The sequence below is a fragment of the Dermochelys coriacea genome, chromosome 2, assembly GCF_009764565.3.
Source record: "Dermochelys coriacea isolate rDerCor1 chromosome 2, rDerCor1.pri.v4, whole genome shotgun sequence".
NCBI lineage: Eukaryota > Metazoa > Chordata > Testudines > Dermochelyidae > Dermochelys > Dermochelys coriacea.
In genome coordinates, this window is record NC_050069.1 from 179,253,016 (window position 1) to 179,272,697 (window position 19,682).

General features: G+C 39.1%; 1 protein-coding gene across 9 annotated transcripts in view; it reads left to right on the forward strand.

Moving 5' to 3' along the window:
* Window positions 1–19,682, forward strand: part of AMPH (amphiphysin) — a 177,340-nt gene that overhangs the window by 99,676 nt on the left and 57,982 nt on the right. For all 9 annotated transcript variants that reach the window (XM_038388778.2, XM_038388777.2, XM_043508716.1 and 6 more), the window contains 4 exons: window positions 3,441–3,495; window positions 12,690–12,784; window positions 16,753–16,848; window positions 19,419–19,526. In XM_038388778.2, the coding sequence (XP_038244706.1) occupies window positions 3,441–3,495; window positions 12,690–12,784; window positions 16,753–16,848; window positions 19,419–19,526 (354 nt within the window). The remainder of the gene's footprint in view (window positions 1–3,440; window positions 3,496–12,689; window positions 12,785–16,752; window positions 16,849–19,418; window positions 19,527–19,682) is intronic.

Consider the following 19,682-nt stretch of genomic DNA (forward strand, 5'->3'; position numbering starts at 1 on the left):
CATAAGTCTAATCTGGAAGAATAGAAAAGAAAACCCTTTAAAATTGTAAAACAAGACTATGGGAGCATTCAAAGAATAAAGGGGAAAAATGAGATGTGGTCAAAATTGAAAAACAATATGCCAAAGAGGGTGGGGACAAAAGAGGAGTTCATTGATTTCCCTATGTGGAAAAAACAGTTTGTTAGCTGATCAAATTATATATATCTTCACCAATAGCTACATTGTAAGATTGATAGGGCAGAGGATTTCTGAAGCAAATTTGCTTTTTGTCTAGTAAGGCCTAATTTTCCTATCATTGAAGTCTGTGGGCCTTTTGCTATTGATGTTAATGAAAGCTGGAACTGACTGTGTGTTATAGAATATTTGCTGGTGGAGTTCTGTGTTGCTTAGATACTTCAGTGACTTGATCCCTAAAATAGCATAGACTGAGAGAGCTGCGCATTGTAAGTTCTGACTCTTCATACAGAAGGATAATGCGAACTGTTGATGATCAAATATGACCTTTTTTTCATATGTCTGTCTAGTGGTCACTGGCAACTCATGACATTTACTGATTGATCAAAAATATTGCATAGTTTTTGTGATGTTACCCTAAAATAGTATGTGGAATTGGAAACTATTTCCTGAATAACTTGTGTCACTACCTCACCTTTTGTTACGTGCTGCTTGTTGCACAACAGTGGTAGCACATCACATACAATTCTATAGTTTACCTCTGAACAGTACATAGACATTGTACTTAAAATGGGACCTGGGTAGCTCAGAGGATTGGTAAAGGCTATGGAACCTACCAATTTGTCACTGAGTCAAATCCATCAAGTTAATGAATGATCAAAAGTCTTTACCATCTAACCATCTGTTTGCAATACAAGAGGGTTGATTTAATCTGGTTCGTAGTGGACATGTGTCTACAGCCAAACTCCCACTATTACAATTGGACTAGAACCCATGCTAACTGTCTCTGCAAAGAAACCATGAATGGGAACTGAATTGTCCTCTCACTAGACAGGTTGTCCTTCCAGAACTGGGTTGAGACTTGGTGGTGGGCTGAAATCAGAGCAAGTGCACAGCTCCTCTTTCTCTGCTAAAAGCAGAGGACAAACTCCCCTCCTGTCCCTGGCTTGGGTAAGTAGTGTGGCCCATAGCTCCCACTCCTCCTTGATACTGTGATGACAACTTCCCGACCAGTTTCAATCTAGAGGCAGTATGGAAAATTGTGCATTTGTAGCCACCCATAGTGCCCAATTCTGCAGAAAACAACTTTAATCTACATGGCTCCCACTCTAACAGTACATTTATTTCCTTTTGAAATGAATGTAATGCTCCTAGGTGTATTACCCTTTTCAGTGAGAATAATTTGTATTAAAACATTTAAATTGTGTATTTATCTAATCTGACAAAATTACAGGAGACACTTATCCCAGCCATTTATGTGCACCTTACCTGAGCACTTTAGGCACCTAATGGCGGATCCTCAACGGGTGTGAAGTGTCATAGTTCCATTGACTTCAGTGTACACCAGCTGAGATCCATCCCCCTAGAATGTTCAGATACCTCCCAAGAGAGGCACCTCCCAAGAGAGGCACCTAACTTTCATATTAAAAACATGATTAAAGCTCAGAACACACAACTGATGCTTCATTTAGGCAGAGCTCAGACATACATGAGAAAATATGACCACAAGCTAATATTCTTAAACAATAGCGTCAAAAGAACTATTTAAAGGATATTAGGCAATAATATACATTTAAGATTTTCCTAATTCTGCAGAATATGAAAAGCATCCTAAAGAACAGCTTTTTGGATCTAAAATATGTTTAAGGGCACTAAAATATGACACTTTTTTTTTGTAAATACTCCATTGAAGTGTGAAGCATGAATCTTGTTAGAGTCACAGCTAAAGTACACCAATCAGAATTCTTGCATATGATCTTTGGGATTCTCAAAGGATATTGATGATAGATAAAGATCCCTTTGATGTAGTTGCAAAGGAAACAGTTAAGATTTCAGAGCAGACTGTAGGATTTTATTGCCAAAGTATTTTTCTTAAGATTGCTTTATCCTTTTGGAACGATATTAAGTTTCCAGTAACATTTCTGAGGTTTAGTGCCATTATGACAGCAATTTTCTGAAAAATTGCCAATAGTGCAATAAGGATCGAGAACACCTTTTAGAAAATATTTAAACGGTAAAAAAAATTTTTTTTAACTATAGCCAATAAAAAAAACTTCTTCTAAATTATTTTTGAAATCCCTTTGCCAAACTATTATAAGATTTACAGTTGGGGGCCAGATCTTCAACTGGTATAAATTGGTGTAGTTCCATTGACTTCAATAGCAGGTGGTGATTATGGATTTTAATTAATTACATGTTCATCATTGTTAGGGAAAAGATAGGATATCATACATGTCAGTCAGATCTTGGCTTTGAAATACATGACTCTCTTACTAATTGGAATTCTTCTTTGTGTGGAGGGCCAGCACAAGGGCTGTGCCCCAATTAAAACCTCAAATTACAGTTTAAGTAGCACCTAAGATTTATACGAGCCAACATCTGCTTGTGTGTATTCATGTACACACATGCACAAAGAGTGTGGGAAATACTGAGTATCAGATTTTTAGAAATGTGTGCCAAGTAATGGAAAATAACAGTACAAGAGATAAAGGACAAGGCCAGAAGACTTTGGCTGGACTGAGGACTAAACTTTGGCTGAACTAAGGACTAATGATATAAGCAGCACCTGAGAGTCTTTACTACCATAAGATAATGGAACCCAAAGATAAGAATGATGAGAACATTGGGTGATAAACAACAGAAAAGGAATGAACAAGTGCTGTGTATATATATTGCTGTGGGAAGGGAAATAAAGTGCTTTTTACCAGCAACTGTGTCAGTTGTCCTGTAAGCCAGCCTGCTAGCAGCAACAAAAGAGGGTGTATGCAATGTTTAGAATGAATCATAATGTGACATCATCTGATGGATATTTTCTGAAATTGTTTTTTATTGCTAATTAAGCTTTAGAGGCAGTTTCAGTTATTTTAAATGACTGTTATATGTATAAAGAAAAGCAGTACTTGTGGCACCTTAGAGACTAACACATTTATTAGAGCATAAGCTTTCGTGAGCTACAGCTCACTTCATCAGATGCATTTGGTGGAAAAAATGCATCCACCAAATGCATCCGATGAAGTGAGCTGTAGCTCACGAAAGCTTATGCTCTAATAAATTTGTTAGTCTCTAAGGTGCCACAAGTACTGCTTTTCTTTTTGCGAATACAGACTAACACGGCTGCTACTCTGAAACCTGTTATATGTATATAATTTTTAAAGCATATGAGACGATGTGAGGAAATGCCCATTCTGGAGATGCGTGGATTTTGGTCAGCTACATTCTGGATATGCAACCTCTATTTTCATGTCTCTTTTTTTTTTTTTTTTCAGGCGGAAGGTTCCAGGCTCCAGAGAGAGCTACGAGGATATTTAGCTGCCATCAAAGGTAATTTTTTAACAGGCTTAATATTTGTACTTATTTTTTAACAGTTTTTGTAAAAAGATCCCTAAACAAACAGGAAAGGAGTACTTGTGGCACCTTAGAGACTAACAAATTTATTGGAGTATAATAAATTTATTAGTCTCTAAGATGCCACAAGTACTCCTTTTCTTTTTAAGGATACAGACTAACATGGCTGCTACTCTCAAACAAATATGCTGTTTTAAAATAATTTTAAATACGCAATGGAGAATCAGAGTATAGTTGTGTGGCTTGTCCAACAGACAAGGTCAATGAGAGATCATTTTTCTTATCATGGTGCCTCATGTCTGATTTGGCATCTTGCATAGGCATTGTGGTCTAAGCTCTGAATTTCAAAATGTGTGACCCCTCATTACATACGTGCAGCCTTGCCCACATTTTTCCATGCTGTTCCTTATACAGACACTTGATGTATTTCACATGCACAAACTCCCATTTGAGCATGCAGAACAAGCAAAAACAGGGCTTGCATTCTGTTGTTCACCTTCACAAATGATAGTGTCCCAAAAATATTATGCTCAAATAGAGACCACTGGTGAACATGCTACCACTTGTGAACACTGCACTTGACCTATGCAACTATAATGCCTGAAGACCTTTCTGCTCAGGCAGTGGATCACTTTCTCTCAATCCTGGTCAGTCTGACTTGGGCTCTAAATCTTTGCATTGAGGTTTATTGCACCTTTCTGACTATCAGGTGCATAATGCATATCTTTCATCTACCAAAGAGAAAATAATTTCTTCTTTTGGGATCAAATCCGGACCTACGTTGTTTTCTATGTTCTCCACAGAAGTTCACTGCACATCAGCCAAACGTCAGGGATAAAGCAAGTTGTTTAAATCCTAGTGGACAAGTAAATCCAACCCACTGAACATAGTTACTCCCTGCAGAGAGGTTTCTCTTTTGTAATTGCCTCTTCTAGAAAATCTTTGAAGCCTGATTCTCTGGGGATAGCAAAAGAAGGAGGCCATTAGAGAGATTATGATGGTTTCCTGATTCTTTATCCGGCCCCATCCCCAGGATGCTCTAACATGTACCAGTTAGCAATAGTGCTCAAAGGATGTCTTGTTGCAGTTACTGCAAGTCACAACAAAGTTTCAGAGGACATGGACATGGATATGCTAGGAAATTCTTGTTGATGAGAATCACAATTCAGGAGTAAAAAGAATGGCTCAAGTTATTATTTACCATTTATTGTTTGTATAATTGTGCAAGGCACTGTACAAAAAAGTCATATAATAGGCATGTGACATTCCTTGGTCTCTAGATCAGAACAAACTATTTTACAGTTGGAAGGAATATGAATTCCTTTTTTTTTTTTTTTTTTTTTTGCATTGCCTGGTGCTAGTATTGTATCCTCATTACTCAGACCCCTAGCATTACCAGCCATATATTTAGTGAGAGAAATTCTGATGCAGTTGCTTGTTACCAGGTCATCTTTCCTCAATGTAGGCTGATTATTTTCATGGTACTTTGATTTCTGTGCTGGTGACAACAATCCACCTCTTCATCTCTATTTATTTTTTAATGTTTTGCCACTTAACATGCTTTATTTACTACATTATTTAATGAAGACTACTCTTTGCACCAAATTTACTTTAACTTTATGTGAAAGTTCTTGATTCGCTTTATCGGTAATGCTAGTCTGTTTGAATATTTCTTGTAATGTTGCTTGTCATCTAAATATGAAAGTCTCTTGAACTCCGTTTATTACCAATGTGATGAATGAAGTAAGTCTGGTGGCTCAGTACCTTCCCAGTGATCATCTCAAGAAAAGTGACATAATCACAACTAGCAGCAAATGGCATCCTTGTTAGGAATCCTATTTAGCACAAAATGATCTTTTTTGCCAAGGCAGACATATAGCAGCTCTTGTTACAAATGTCATACAAGGGACAGTGATATTGAATATGTAAAGAGGAATTGTTGTAAATGTACTATACTAAGATTGTAGTATACCACACCCAGAACAAGCTCCACATAAGTGCTGAATCCCTTCTCCCCTTGTTGGCCATGCAGCACTTATGTGGAGCTTGTTCTGGGTGTGGGTGGGGGAACACAGACTGCTCACCCAAAAGCGAGCAACTGAGTACAATGTGTAGTGAGTCAGGAGTAATCCCCTCCCTTCATCTCCCCCTCATTTCCTCTCCCCCACCATGCAGTACACTTCCCCCATCTGCAGAGAACAGGGAGTGCCAGAGGAATTGTACTTCAGAGAGACACCTGTGCCCTGGTACTCCTCCAAGGGCTATAGAGCTCTGTGTTGCCCTAAGCTTGTAGCTGTGCTGGAAGGTTTAGATGAGCTCCTAGAAAAACCAGCAGAAGGATTGTCCAGTCACATCAGTGTTGAGGAAACTGCTGAACATTCTTCAACCTAATGCCAAAATTTGCATTTGTTGAAACTGCAACATTCCAGCCCACACACGTATGAGTTCAGTGTTCACTGCACAGCAAATAACGGATTAGTGTATAGTTCTTAAACTGGTCAGTGCCTCCACTGTAAAATGATGATGATATCTTGTAACTGACATTTGAGGCATACATGGGAATTCTGCTACTTTATCACAATTGCGCTTGCTGAATAGTACAACTGTTGACTTGTTAGTTCTTCAAGGCAGGTACTGTCTTCATTTTGTGTATTTTAATGTGCTGAGCACATTGTTGGAATTCAACAAATAAATAATAACAAAACAAACAATTGTTACCTTTTAATATAAGGACTTGTACATAGGACATAAGTCAGCACTTTCTAACCATATTAACAGAGAGACTGTACACAGTGACTTGGTATATTTGGGGAAGGAACTGTCTTTTTGTTCTGTTTGCACAGTGTCTAGCACAATGGGATTTTGGTCCATGACTGAGTTTCCTAGGTACTACAGTAATAGCAATTAATAATTAGTCATATTTAGATGTGTTTCTACAGTCAGGAAATACTGTTAGTTGATGTGGTAGGCAAAAACAGAAGTTTGAAATTCTGAGCAGAATTACAGAGCCTGCATGAATTGCTGCTCTTTAATTATGGATACATTTTTGATGAGACGGCTGATACCCTTATCAGAACAGATTATACTGGTAGCTATTTTCAAAGATATAAGTACAGCAGACCAGCATCATGAGTCTCAGGAAGTGGACAAACTGAAACACTTAATCTCTAATTAAAAGGATTTTCTCTTTTATTTGGCAGTAAGCCTCCATGGTATGAACTCTAGTAATGAACTTAATTTTACTCCATGACATTAGAATCTCAGGATTCTAGAAGTTAAATGTGGAAAAGCCCTAGCAGATCATTGCATGCTTCAAACTATGTGTAGTCAAATGACCATTCTTTGACCATTTTTTCCATTCATTTTAATGTAAAAAATTTCTGAATTTTAATAATGCACATTCCTAAAAGAAAAGAGTTTGTACAGAATCCATTCGCCTCCCTGGGCTCTGTAGTGCTTTTTAAATCTCTTGGCTTTAGCCTATCCAGGCCCTTCTTGTCCCTCTATGGCTCTTGCTCTTTTCTGTTGACCATTAGAAGGAATAAGGTAATTGTGTTAAATGTGTAGAATATTTGATTTTATGAGATGCTAATAAGAGAATGCTACACCTCACCTGCATTTCTGTATCATTTTGGCTACGTTTCGCTGCATCTATTCAACCTGTATTAGGACTGTCTTAGAGCAAAGGATTAAGGGGGTGGATTAAAATTTCCCTGATTTCTATAGTTTTCATCTGATGGCTGGGGTCCTTCCTTCCCTCAAGCCTCTCTAGTATCAAGTGCCTTCAGGGCTCTCTGGGGGGTTTTATCTGTGAGCTCTTTAAAAGCCACAGAGAGTTGTAGTTGGCTCTAATCAATTTTGGGTTTAATGGTCCTGATTTTTAAATAAATCCTAAATCAACCGCCCTTTTTGCACCCCTAAGTTATTTGCAAGGTACACAAAGGCATGTAGATGTTTACCTGCAGTTGTTTGTGGATGCAAATTGACGGAGTCAAGCCCTGTCTTTCTTTGATAGGGCATGGAAATGACAGCTGGCCTTCAGAAGAGCTGTAGGAAAGATCACACATTCTGTGGCTGACATATGAGCTCCTATCACACATATACCCAAAACCATAAATTACTTAGTTAGTCATTTCATTTCTTAGAATTTGTCTTTTGGATAAGATTTACTAATGAACTCCGTTAATTCCTCTGAGAACCTCCCTTGGAAAAGACACCTCCCCTCTTAAGTAATAAAATACTAAGCCAGGCCAGATTGTTCGGCTCAAACCACAGTTACAGAAATTTCTCATAGATTGAGCAGGGCTCTCCATTTGGAACACAAGGAAGTCAGCCCTAGAATGTGTTGATCACAAGGGAGCAACTGGAGTTCAGGGCCCACCACACAACAACCCTGTTCCTCTGAACCCTATCCATGGCTATCTGCTGGCTTTGGGCTCCCTGGCAGCCTGTTTTCATGGATGCTGTGCCATTATGGACTCTGATATTCTGCTGCCCCTGGAAACACCCATCAGTGGGAGCATCACATCTTGGAAGGTCTCAGCTTCTTCAGGCTTTTATAATGTTTAAAGCAAATTACTCCTAGAGTAGGTAGGGGCAGACTTGTTCCCTCTCATGTTTGGCCTGCTGCCTTCAGGCTTGCAAGATCCATGGAAGGTGGCTCTTCTGCATGGAAAGAGGGAGTCGATTTCATTTGTGCAAAGCTTTCAGGGGAAAGATACAACCCTCAAGACCTGAATTATTTACCACAGATTTTTACTAAGTAACTCAATTATTTCATCATTTCTAGTGATTAAATAGTAAGTTATCCAATTACCAAGAACAAGCAATACTAATTCAAACAAACAATTGATATTAAATATGAATTGCTAACCATTCATCATTGGTACAAATTATTTTACCATTCCTCTGAACTTAAATTGCTTTTAAAAAACATTTTATCTTTCTCAGTGACAGTAGTTAAGAGACAGACAGCACACAGCCTAGGAAAGGTACTAATCCTCTTGATTTTAGTATTGAATAACACATAAGAGTTATCCGTATCTGACAAATATTGAATGTGAATACAATAAATAATCCCTGGACATTGTGAGTTCATGCTAAGACAGATGTGTACACACATACAAATGGGAAGCCACGAGCTGAAAGCCTGGCCACAGATCATTGTACATGTACACATACACACATGAAGAATATAGCAATAAATATAGCATAAAAACTATAGTCAGGAGGCAAGAATCATAGTCACAAGGCCAAATTTAGCCCTAAGGTACAACTAGGTACAACTCCCACTATTTTAGGTTACATCTGAATTTGGTCTATGGGGTCTACAGCAATATGGGGAAAGGACAGATTATTGGGCATTGATAAAAATATTATGTTTGCACTTTTCTGGTGTATTTTTGATACAGGCCAAGCAAGATAGTCCTTTACATTTTTTAAAAACAGAAGTATAACTAGGATCTGCAACATTTAGATAATATTTGTCCTTTCTACTACTGCATTAATGGGAAAAAAATGACTGGCTTGGAAAGAATATGAGAATGTCTGGTCAGTTTTGCGTGTATTAATCCACAATACTTAGAGGCTATGTTCTCACTTATCTATTTAGTCATTTTAAAATTGATGCCCTGTATGATAGCTGCATGTTCAGGGTGGGTTGGTTGATTTTCTCTTTTTTTTTTTTTTTTAGGTTTTACAAATGAGTGAATTTTGTTATTGCTATTTCCTTCTTGTGCATGTATGTGTGATTTATTTATTTATTTATTTATATATGTATAACTATATATATTGTTTTATGTGCTTATTTTTGTTTTTATATAAAATATTTAAAGTATCTGTCAATCGAAATCTTGTACCCAGCACTGATTTTTGTTTGTACAGTATCTTATCTGTGGCTGAGTTGAATGTAAACAGCAGATAAATAGATATAAAGAGAAGGGCTTTGTTGGCATGTGTACTGCAGGAACATATGTTGTGGGTGTAATACGCAGTGTGCTCAAGAGCAGAAGAATGATGATTCAGAGTGGATCAAAGTGTGAGTAAGGATGTCTGAACCTCCCTGACAAGTGCATTTTTATTGAGTGGTCAGAACACAGTATCCCTAAAAGCAACAATGCTGCTTTGTTTTTTTATTGACTTAATTAATTTTGTGGTAGTAAAAAGAGGATTTGAAATAGAGCTCTACTAAAATATTTGAAAATCCTCTTCATTTTGTTAGGTACATTCTAAATCACTTTTTAAAAAAATCAGTAATACCTTTTAAGGTTCAGTGATGCATCATTCCTAGCAAGGATCAGGTAGCCATATCTAGAGAGGGGAGTGAATTCCAGCAGAGGAAGGGAAATCTTCCGTAAGCCCTTACCATGAATTTGAACACTCTGGGCTGGATTGTGGCATTAAATAACAGTCCTTCATTGGGAGAGATGTACCACGCCCAGTTGGAGCATTGTGAAGCATTGTACACAGTGTCTCCTATTGCTTTGGGGAAGCACACAGACAGTGCACTAACTTTAAAGTGAGTGCAGTGAAAGTGCCACTCTGCATTCAGCCAGCTCCACAGGGGTGAGATGAGGCTTGGTCCTGCTCTCTCCCCTTCCTTGCCCTCCTATCGTCTTCCACACAAACCCCTATTAGCACTCAGAGCCCTGAGGTGCTCCAGCATTCCTTGGTCCCAGCCTGCTCATAGTGGCAAGACACCCAGGGATTTAATAGTGCAAGATTGAATGCAAAAACTCCCATTGTGCTTGACCCTTGTGCCCCTCCTTCCCTTAAGCTTCCATGCAGAGGCCAGAAAAGAAATCTTTTCTTTTCTACATAGAAAATAATTTCTGTAAACAGAAAAGTACTTTGTTGTTTTACTTTTAATGTCCTGTGTGATTATCAATGAGTGGGAGAGTCGCTGAGCAGGTCACAAAATACCTTCCTTGGAGTATTTGAACAGGGGTTTCAGGCTATTCCAGATTTTGGGGGTAAGTCTCTATTTCTTTCCAGGGAAAATAGAAATTTCAGTGCTATTCCAAAATTCAGTCAATTAAGGGTTTATTCTAAAGCTTACACTAGAGATATTTCCAAGGCAGAGCAGATGTGCTGTAGCAAACAAAGATTTTGGCTGGCAATTTCTTATAATTAAAAAGCTGGATTTTTTTCAACCATTCAGTTTTGTTGTCATTGGAATTCGGCTTGTTTCAGCAGGTTTTATGTAAAAGTTTAAATAAAGACTTGGCTGTAATTTTAAAACAAGAAAGCTATAATGTTGGCCTGACCCTTGTGGGTATCTCGGGGTCAGTTTACTTCTGCAGATAGCCAGGATTTCATCCATTATTAAAATCAGCGGCAACACTCCCATCTTCTTCAGTCAGACCAGTTGATCTGGGTTTGATTCTCCTCTCACAGGTTTAGACTGATGTTATCTGTGCTCACTTCAGTGGCGGTACTTCTTACTTACTTCAATGTAAGTGAGAAGAAATCAGACATTTTGTATATTACAGAGTGATTAAAATGGTCTAGCTTAGTCTTTCTTCTCACCAGTAATAGCCAATGGCTCAAAGGAGGGCATAAGAATCTCATTGTTACAACCTGGCACAGTACCTCTCTGTGTGACCACCAGTCTGTTGCGAGTGGACTCCATCACTGGGTCTCATGTGCTTTCAAGCCAACTGGATCTGGACAGAATTATAGCCACTGTTTCTAGCTTTTGGTTTGTTAGGCACATTTCCAGGCTCAGACCCTTTGTCTGTCTGATCCTTTCCATGGGACTGCAATGCAGCTACCCTAGACCCTGAAACCTGTGCCTCAAACCACCCAAGCTCCCAACTATCAGTCATGTACACAAGCTCCCCTAGAGCTCTGCTGAGGCTGTGGTCTCTCTGAAATACTTGTTTAACCCCTTCAGGGACAATGTGGCAAGAAAGCAAGGAACACAGGTTTAGCAAAGGAATTTCTTAACCAAAGTCACTTTACTCTTAAAAGCACTCAAGACTTAGATTTTTAAAATGACAAAAGATCTTGGGATGCTGCCTACCCAGTCTGATCTCACCCCTTCTGTGAGTCAGTGTTTCAGGCTGGGTAGTGTCTCTCCTGCACATCTTGCTTAAGTGTTACAGTGGCTGGCCTCTTGCACACACAGCAGCATGCTCTCTTGAACAGTGTCTCTGCCTGCTTGCCACGTGCTCCCCTGGCATGCTTCAGCCCCATCCCCCATTCATGCTGACACCACCTGCATTAGAAAAACATTGTTCCATGGGGGTAAGCCAGGAGCTGAGAGCATTCAAAGTTGATAGCTACAGACCGCCATTTTGTTGGCTTCTCAGTGACAGTCCTTCAAGTTTTCAAGTGATTTTCTTGGGCAGAGCTGCTATCTGAATGCAATTCAATATGCTGCCTTGGGCCAGTTTAGAGACATGTTCAGCACATAATACAAAATGGAGTTCATAATTGTATACAAAGATACCCTACTCTGTCACACTCATAATAGACTATAAAGGGCATTTCTTGTTAACACCAGGTAGTTAGTAGCGGGTTTATGCCTTGAACATGAAGGTTTATTTTTCGTTTAAACTCTTTGAAAGCTACATTCTTACCACACCAACAAGCATTATATACAGGGCCCTATCAATTTCATGGCCATGAAAAACGTGTCTCAGACCATGAAATAAGCCCTTCCCCATGAAATCTGAGCACCCCAGCTGGGGGCTCCTACCTTCGAGTCCTGGCTACTGTCAGGGAGAAGATCATCTCTGGGTGCCTTCACATGCTGTAGGAAGCTCTGGGGCTGGGCAGCAGCCCCAGAGGCTCTTGCAGCTAGGAGCCCACCTCCACAAGCCTCCTTTGGCTGCGAGTCCTGGGCAGGCTAGGGAAGGACAGGACTTGTCCTTCCCCTGACTGGCTGCTCTCGGGGTGCAGGGAGGGGGAGATCAGTCCTGTCTCTAGGTACCTTTTGGGTTGGAACTCTCACGGTTACAACACCGTGAAATTTTAGATGTTAACGTCTGAAAATGTGAAATAGACCAACTTAAAAACTCTCTGGCCATGAAATTGATCAAAATGGACCATGAATTTGGTAGGGTCCTATTTATATAGAAGGGGAAAAAGGTGGAAGTAAATAAAGATTTGACCCACTATTCCCTGTGTTGTGTAGAATAATATATTCTTTTTCTACAAAATCCTAGGCATGCAAGAAGCTTCTAAGAAGCTTACAGAGTCTCTTCATGAAGTATACGAGCCTGAATGGTATGGCCAGGAAGATGTGAAAATGGTTGGAGAGGTACGTGAGGTGAATGTGAAGAAACATGGTTGAGAATAGATTCATCTGAACCAAAGAATGGAAATATTAAACTTAAGTTCTCATTTACTGTATTAATGTATTGGTGCAGAATGTAATTGTAAGGTTCCTAGAGAGTATCTCATGGTAATCAGAAAACACTCCACGAACCATATTTACATAATGCAGTGATAGTGGAAAAGTGTGTTCTTAAAATTATTTTTATTTTTAAAATAAAAATGTGGTTGATATTCTAAACCATTATGCATAATGGCCTTTACTCTCCTCTCACTCATGCTCATTTAAAACCCAGGTAATTCTATTAACTTCATTAATCTGGAGTTACTCCAGATTTACTTCAGTGTACCGGAAGTGAAAGCAGATTCAGGCTCAATCACGGTTATTTGACAAGCTACTGCGAGGCATCTTATATGCACGTTTATAAGATTTAGAATGTTCATCCCAAAGTATTTCATAATAATGGTAGGACTAATTATAAGAGAGAGAATACCTGATTGCATACTGACTGCTCTCTAGCCAGAATCTGTTCTTGTTTACAGTGGTGCAAGACTGGAGTAACTCTACTGAAGCGTTACTCCAGATTTACAACATTCTGAGAGTAGAATATGACCCTTTTATCTTTGGACCAAGCCTTGTGGTGGTGGTGTTTTCATTTAATTTTTTTCTTTAGGGTGTAATAAATATTAGAGGCCAAACTAAGACCTAGTGTAAGCAGGTTTAAATCCCATGGAAGTCTATAGGCAAATTTATTGATGACGAGGGTGTAAGTTGGTCAGAAAACGATGTAAATTATAATCAAATGTAATTTGTATTGATCTAGCATTAAGTGTGGGAGCTGTAGCAGGAAAAACAAATACAAAATCTCCTGTTAATTACTTTTCTTGCTATTCTCCTCCCACCTTGTTCCCTGCCAATGGAATACAAGTTACATTTGTGTTGTAAACACACAGAATGTCAAATCAGTGTAAGTTATACTACTTCACTGCTTATACCCACTTAAATTTATTGTCTGAACAACTTGCATCTGACACAACTTATATTACCAGTTACATCATTGCTAATTTTGGACTTGGACAGAATCTTATTTCATAAATGCTATTGTAAATCCAAAATATTACCACTGATTCCAGAAGAGTTGCTTTGGATTCACCGTGTGATGGATCTGCTAAGCAGTGGACTACCACTCTCATCAGTCCCCCATCCCACTGCATTTCCATTTCCTTTGGCCAGGTAAGGGGAAAGATCATGAACCAAAAGCTGTCTGGGCTCTGCTGGGAGGCAGTAGCCACGTGGCAAGAAGGAAACTGCAGAGAAGCTGAATTCAGAGCAGATTCCTCAAGAACTGCATACAGAGCTGCATGTGGAACATGTTGTGGCTGCTAATATTACAGCCAGGTGCAGATTAGTGTGGTATGCATAAGGAACAGCAGCAGCTGGGCAGGAAGCCAGTGCAGAAGGGTCTCAATGACAGACACTGACTGAGACTAGTCTGCAAGCTCCTATTTGCTTGAATGGAAACTGAACTGGAGACGGCACCTCAGTCACTAGGAATGGAGAGCCCAGTCTCTCGGTTGGACTGCCCCAGGGACCTGAATAAGAACCAATATTGCTCACTCTGAACTGTGACTGTTTAAGCCTCTATAATTAGGGTATTTGCAACCATTTCCTTGCCTACCAGCCCTGTAAAATACCCGTTCGCTTAGCCATGGGTCTGAGTAAGGCTATTGAATCCCACGAGGGCTAGCACTTACAAGGCCCAGATGCTGAAGCACCTGCAGTGCCTGCCTCTGTATCATGGTGCACCTGGCATACCACTAGAACCTTAGGGACTTGGTGTAGTCCTGTCATGAGAAACCCCAGTAATTTATACTGGTGTTAGTGATGGGATTCCAAAAGGCAAATTTGGCTGGCAGGATGTAAAGGGCAGGAGCCAGAGATACGAGGGCTACTTGGTGGGTAGAAATGAACAACTCTGATGATCTAAGTTTTCTCCTGAGCTCCAATAATGGAAATAGGTAGGAAAGTGCAGTGGAGAGCGGGTGATGTGAATTGTTGTCCCATGCTTAGCAGATCCATCACACACTGGTGTAGATCGAAAGTATTCCCACTGATTTAAGAGGAGTTACCCTGGAGTCACAGTAGTTTACCTGAGAACACAGCCAGGTCTTGGTCTCTGTTACATACAGGAAGAATCTTCTATCTCCCCACCTGTGTGAATATGGTCTCAATCAGGGTAACACATGACACACTATAGTTTCTACAGCTGAGTCTTTTCCAATTTAATCTGAAGTTTGGATGTGATGTTATAGATTTATGCATTGCTGAAAATACAATTTAGGAGAATATGCTTACCTTTTCAAGTCCACAGGCAATTTATTCCTAAATTGTTCCATCTAAATGACCTTGATCTTTATGTGAGGAGAGAAGGCGATTTGAGGCACTAATCATTTATTTAGCAAGTGCTTTTCAGTCCCATTAGCTTTTTTTGAAAACCTCCAAGGTTTTAATTTATCTAAAATGTGTCACTGCAAATTATTTTCAAATGCCAATGTACCATAATTGCTATTGCTTGCTATGATCTAATGCTTTGCTGCTTTTTACACAACTGTAATTAAATATTGTGTTTAAATATGACTTTTTAAAGTGTGATTAATGGAGTATTATTCATTAGAGTCTTCGGCTAAGATAGGAAATAGATTACATGAATTCTGGCATCTTGTGTCATACTGCATTTACAATATGTCTGTCTTGTGGCACAGAATGAGTAAACAGTGTCACTAGAAAATAGCCTTCAGGACTGCTGCTTGCCCATGGATCCTGTAGGGCAATGGTTCTCACCTTTCCTGTACCAAGAACCCCCCAAAACGTCCCTCTGATCTAGGTGAGATCTAGCTGAGGCCTCCCTCCCATTTAGAAACATAAGAAGAGCAAGGTGATTGTGAGCACCCTGACATCTGTTCAAATCCCAACATTGAGAAACCAAGTCCCAGGAGATTTTAAGAAGGGCACTGATCTCTACCAGTAGCAGCAGAACTTTGCATTTCTCCATAGTACTCCTAATCAGTCCAGCTGCATTAACATTCTCAATGACAAGAGACTTCCAAGGAGCATGCTCTGGCAGTTCCCCCACGACTTTACATGGGATTGAGCCAGCTCCCAGCTGATCCAAAGAATGGATGTGATGTGAAGTTCATGTGAAGAATGGGTCTTTTTGTCTGTTGGGGCAGTAGTGGTTTGTATCCTGAATGTAATTTTCTGACTTACAGATTTATTGAGTTCTGTGAAGGCCATCTATTTGCCTTCAAAATGCTTATCATTAATAGAGCAGAGAGAAACAAATATGGGGAATGTATGACTTCCCCTGATCCGGAAGGATACTCAACCAGAAAGCAACTGTTAAGATAAAATAAAATAAAATCCCAATTTCTCCATTGTCCATACATTTTACTGAAAAATCAAAACTGAGGTTACAAATCACTCTAATGAATGAAGGAACCACCCTTTATTCATTTAGTTTTATTTTGGTTTTAGTTGTGTTTTGCTGCTCATTAGAGGAGAGGTTATGATATACATATCAGTGAACATATTTATAGGTGGGAAATAGAGTAACTTTGGTTTTGGGACTACTGGCCTGCTAGAATCAATAGTAATCCTGCAAAGCTTGGATTCATGACTTTCCAAGACTGCTACTACTTTGAAGACTGCAACATTTTTTAATTGATTACTGGAGTTAAATCTATTCTATTGAAAATTAAAACTGACATTGAAGATTTTTATCTATTTCACAACTAAATTCTGATTTTTGCAGGAAAAACATAATAAGATTCCAGGAGAATTAAGATTTGCAATTTACATAAGTGTTTTTCCATTTACAGAAGTTTCCCCTAAATTTTGAGTGAAATTCAAGTGATTGTCAACTGTGTTTCTCTGTATCTCATCTTTCTTTACAGAAATGTGATGTGCTCTGGGAAGACTTTCATCAAAAGCTGGTGGATGGATCACTGCTGACCCTGGATACATACCTGGGACAGTTTCCTGATATCAAAGTATAGTAATACATTTCTATACAGGGAAGAATTAAAAGGTTACCTATTATGATTGAGTCAAAATCATGAGAGAAATGAACTAAGTAATATACAGGAAGCCAACTCTCGTGGAATGTAACACATCTAATTCTGTAAGCAAATTGCATTCATAATCTATACTATTTTCCTGAGTGAACAAAATTAAGTATTATGCAGTAGCACCATTTGATTTTCTTAAATTAGCCTTTGTATCTCAGACTTTTATGTAGGTCTCTTCTGCTCCCACTGAAGTCAATGGCATAACTATCACTGACTTCAGCAGTGCTGGAGCATGCCCTTGGGCCCAAAGTGTTACTGCAGAATTATTAGAATAAGAAGAGTTCTGTCATTATTCTATTCTATTAGTGAGATGCACCTCTGGATGTTTTAAAAGTCAATTGTTTTCTTTGTGGAATTTGAAGCAATAAATGGTTTCTGTGATTTGATCAATCACAAAAGCTTTTTAATACATCTCAGTAGAGACTGCTATTATACAAATCACAACATACACTCCCCAAGTCCCCTTTTAATTCTGTCTTCCCTGTAAGGATTTCAAAGTAGCATGCACTCAAATTGTGTGAAATTTCAATAATGTAAAACACTGAAGCACAAAGCTTCCCACTTGAAGACAATGGGACTATTCATATGCTTAAAGTTAATCAAATGCTTAAGAGCCTTGTTGGACTGGGGCCCTGGAGCATGGCTGTGATCAACCATGTGCAGTGGAGGAGTACATAATAAGTACATGACTAAAGAAGAGATGGGACTTTAAGAAAAACAACTCATTAACCCAACAGCCGATGAGGAAGGAGAATGTTATAACTGGATGATACCGTAAATTTTCAAAGCAATCCTGACTCACATTTAGTTGCCAGGTAGATGTCATCCTTTGGATACTTATTCCAAAGCATCAAAAAATAAGATTTCACCTTTGTTCAGAAGGGCAGAAATACTCAGTTTCTATAGACGGTGATTGGCTGAAATTTAAAGTTACCATTTTGTGGTGTTGGCAGCCAGTCAAGGTTGTTTACAGCTCGTGGTGGTACTTGTTAAAGGCATGTGTTCTGAATTTCAAGAAATGCTGGGCTCAGCTTTGTTTTCACCATGAAATGCTATTGAGGTGATAAGGATGTCAAGATGTATTGAAATTGGGAATTGAACTGAATTTGGAGCAATCTTTGTAATCAAACATCCTGATGTGTTACTTTTATAAGTACCATCAAAGCTGTAGCCAGCTTATGTTAACACTATCCATTTTAAGAACAATAGCCAGATTGGATGGCTTCAGATACTGGGGAACTGGAGCTCAAGCTTTCTGAGCCAAATTCGCCCATGAGTGACTAAGTGCACGAGTGCAGCCACTCGTGCCTGTGATTAATTTAGTCCTTTTGCTTCTGTGTGCTGGTTTGAATCAGGCCTATGCTAACAGTGACTCTCAAAATTGTCATCTAAGGGCTGTTCAGTGCTTATTTGAAAGGAAAGAGTGGACTCAATGACTTTCTATAAAACAGGTGGCCATATTGCAAAAATCACCACCGTAACTGGCAAGTTTACTTAGTCTCATTTGAGACACGGGCAGATCCTCTGATATGCTGGGTCAACTTTACATCTTGCCATTGGTGCAAAGCTGCTCTGAAGTCATTTTAGCCGGCCACTGGTAGTACTGAGGCAGCTTAGTGACTTCAGCACTCCCCAGGCTGCTGACATAGGAAAAATAGCCAGGGAAAGGGGGACACAACCAGAGATTCCTTATGAAGGGATGATCTTCAGCTGAGAGTTGTACATTCAGCCCCTGCTATAATTGACACCAGGGATTACATGAGCACCAGGACAACCCTAGAGTCCTGGGTGCTCAAAGGTGAGATAAAGTTCCATTCCTGTTCCTGAGCTTGCCCGGTTCTCATTAGCTGCAGCCTGGGATCTGGTCCACAGTATTATAAAAAGAAATTCATATACCATATGCGTTACTGTAGTGTCAGCAATTTTCCAAGGCACCTTTTTAGTATTATGAGTGGTCCTATGATACCTACTGTAGCTTAATTGGAATTCCCATTATGTGATGTCAAAATTAAATGCATTTGTGATATATTCAAAGAAGTCATACTGAGAAGTGTGTTTTCAGCATTTTCCCTAACTCAGAAAGAAAAAATTAATATATATTAATCATTAAATTCACACACTGTGTAATGTGAAAGGGAAGATAGTTTATAATACTATTATAGTCTAGCTTAATAAGTCCATTCACGCTGCTGGAGATAAAGATGCATCTGTTCATATATTATAAAATTGATATGCGAGATTCCAGTCCTGCAAGCTCTCCACACAGACATCTCTTGTCACGCCCTTATTTCTCAAAAAATAGGTTCCTTATTAAAATAATAAATTACCTAAATTGTCTTTCATCAAATGTGCTTTCACTGTACAATCTTGCGATAAATAAAGTTTAGATTGCAAGTGAGGGTAAAGAATCAAAGACAAATGAAAGCAAATGAAATGAAAGTTCCATCTCAGATTGCTTGGCTGTGTGGCAATAGTGTTGAATTTTTTTGCAGACTCGCATTGCAAAGCGAAGCAGAAAGCTGGTGGACTATGACAGTGCAAGACATCACTTGGAAGCCTTGCAGAGCTCAAAAAGAAGAGATGAAAGCAGAATTACAAAGGTAGGGTATATCTTTAAATAATAATGTTACTGGTGCAGACGTCCTGAGTTTGGGTGAAATTTATTTCTGCACGCTGGAGAGCATAAAGTCTGTTCTTTTCCATTCCAGAAAATGGGACTGCTCATATGCTGACGTTTAAACACATTATGCATTCTG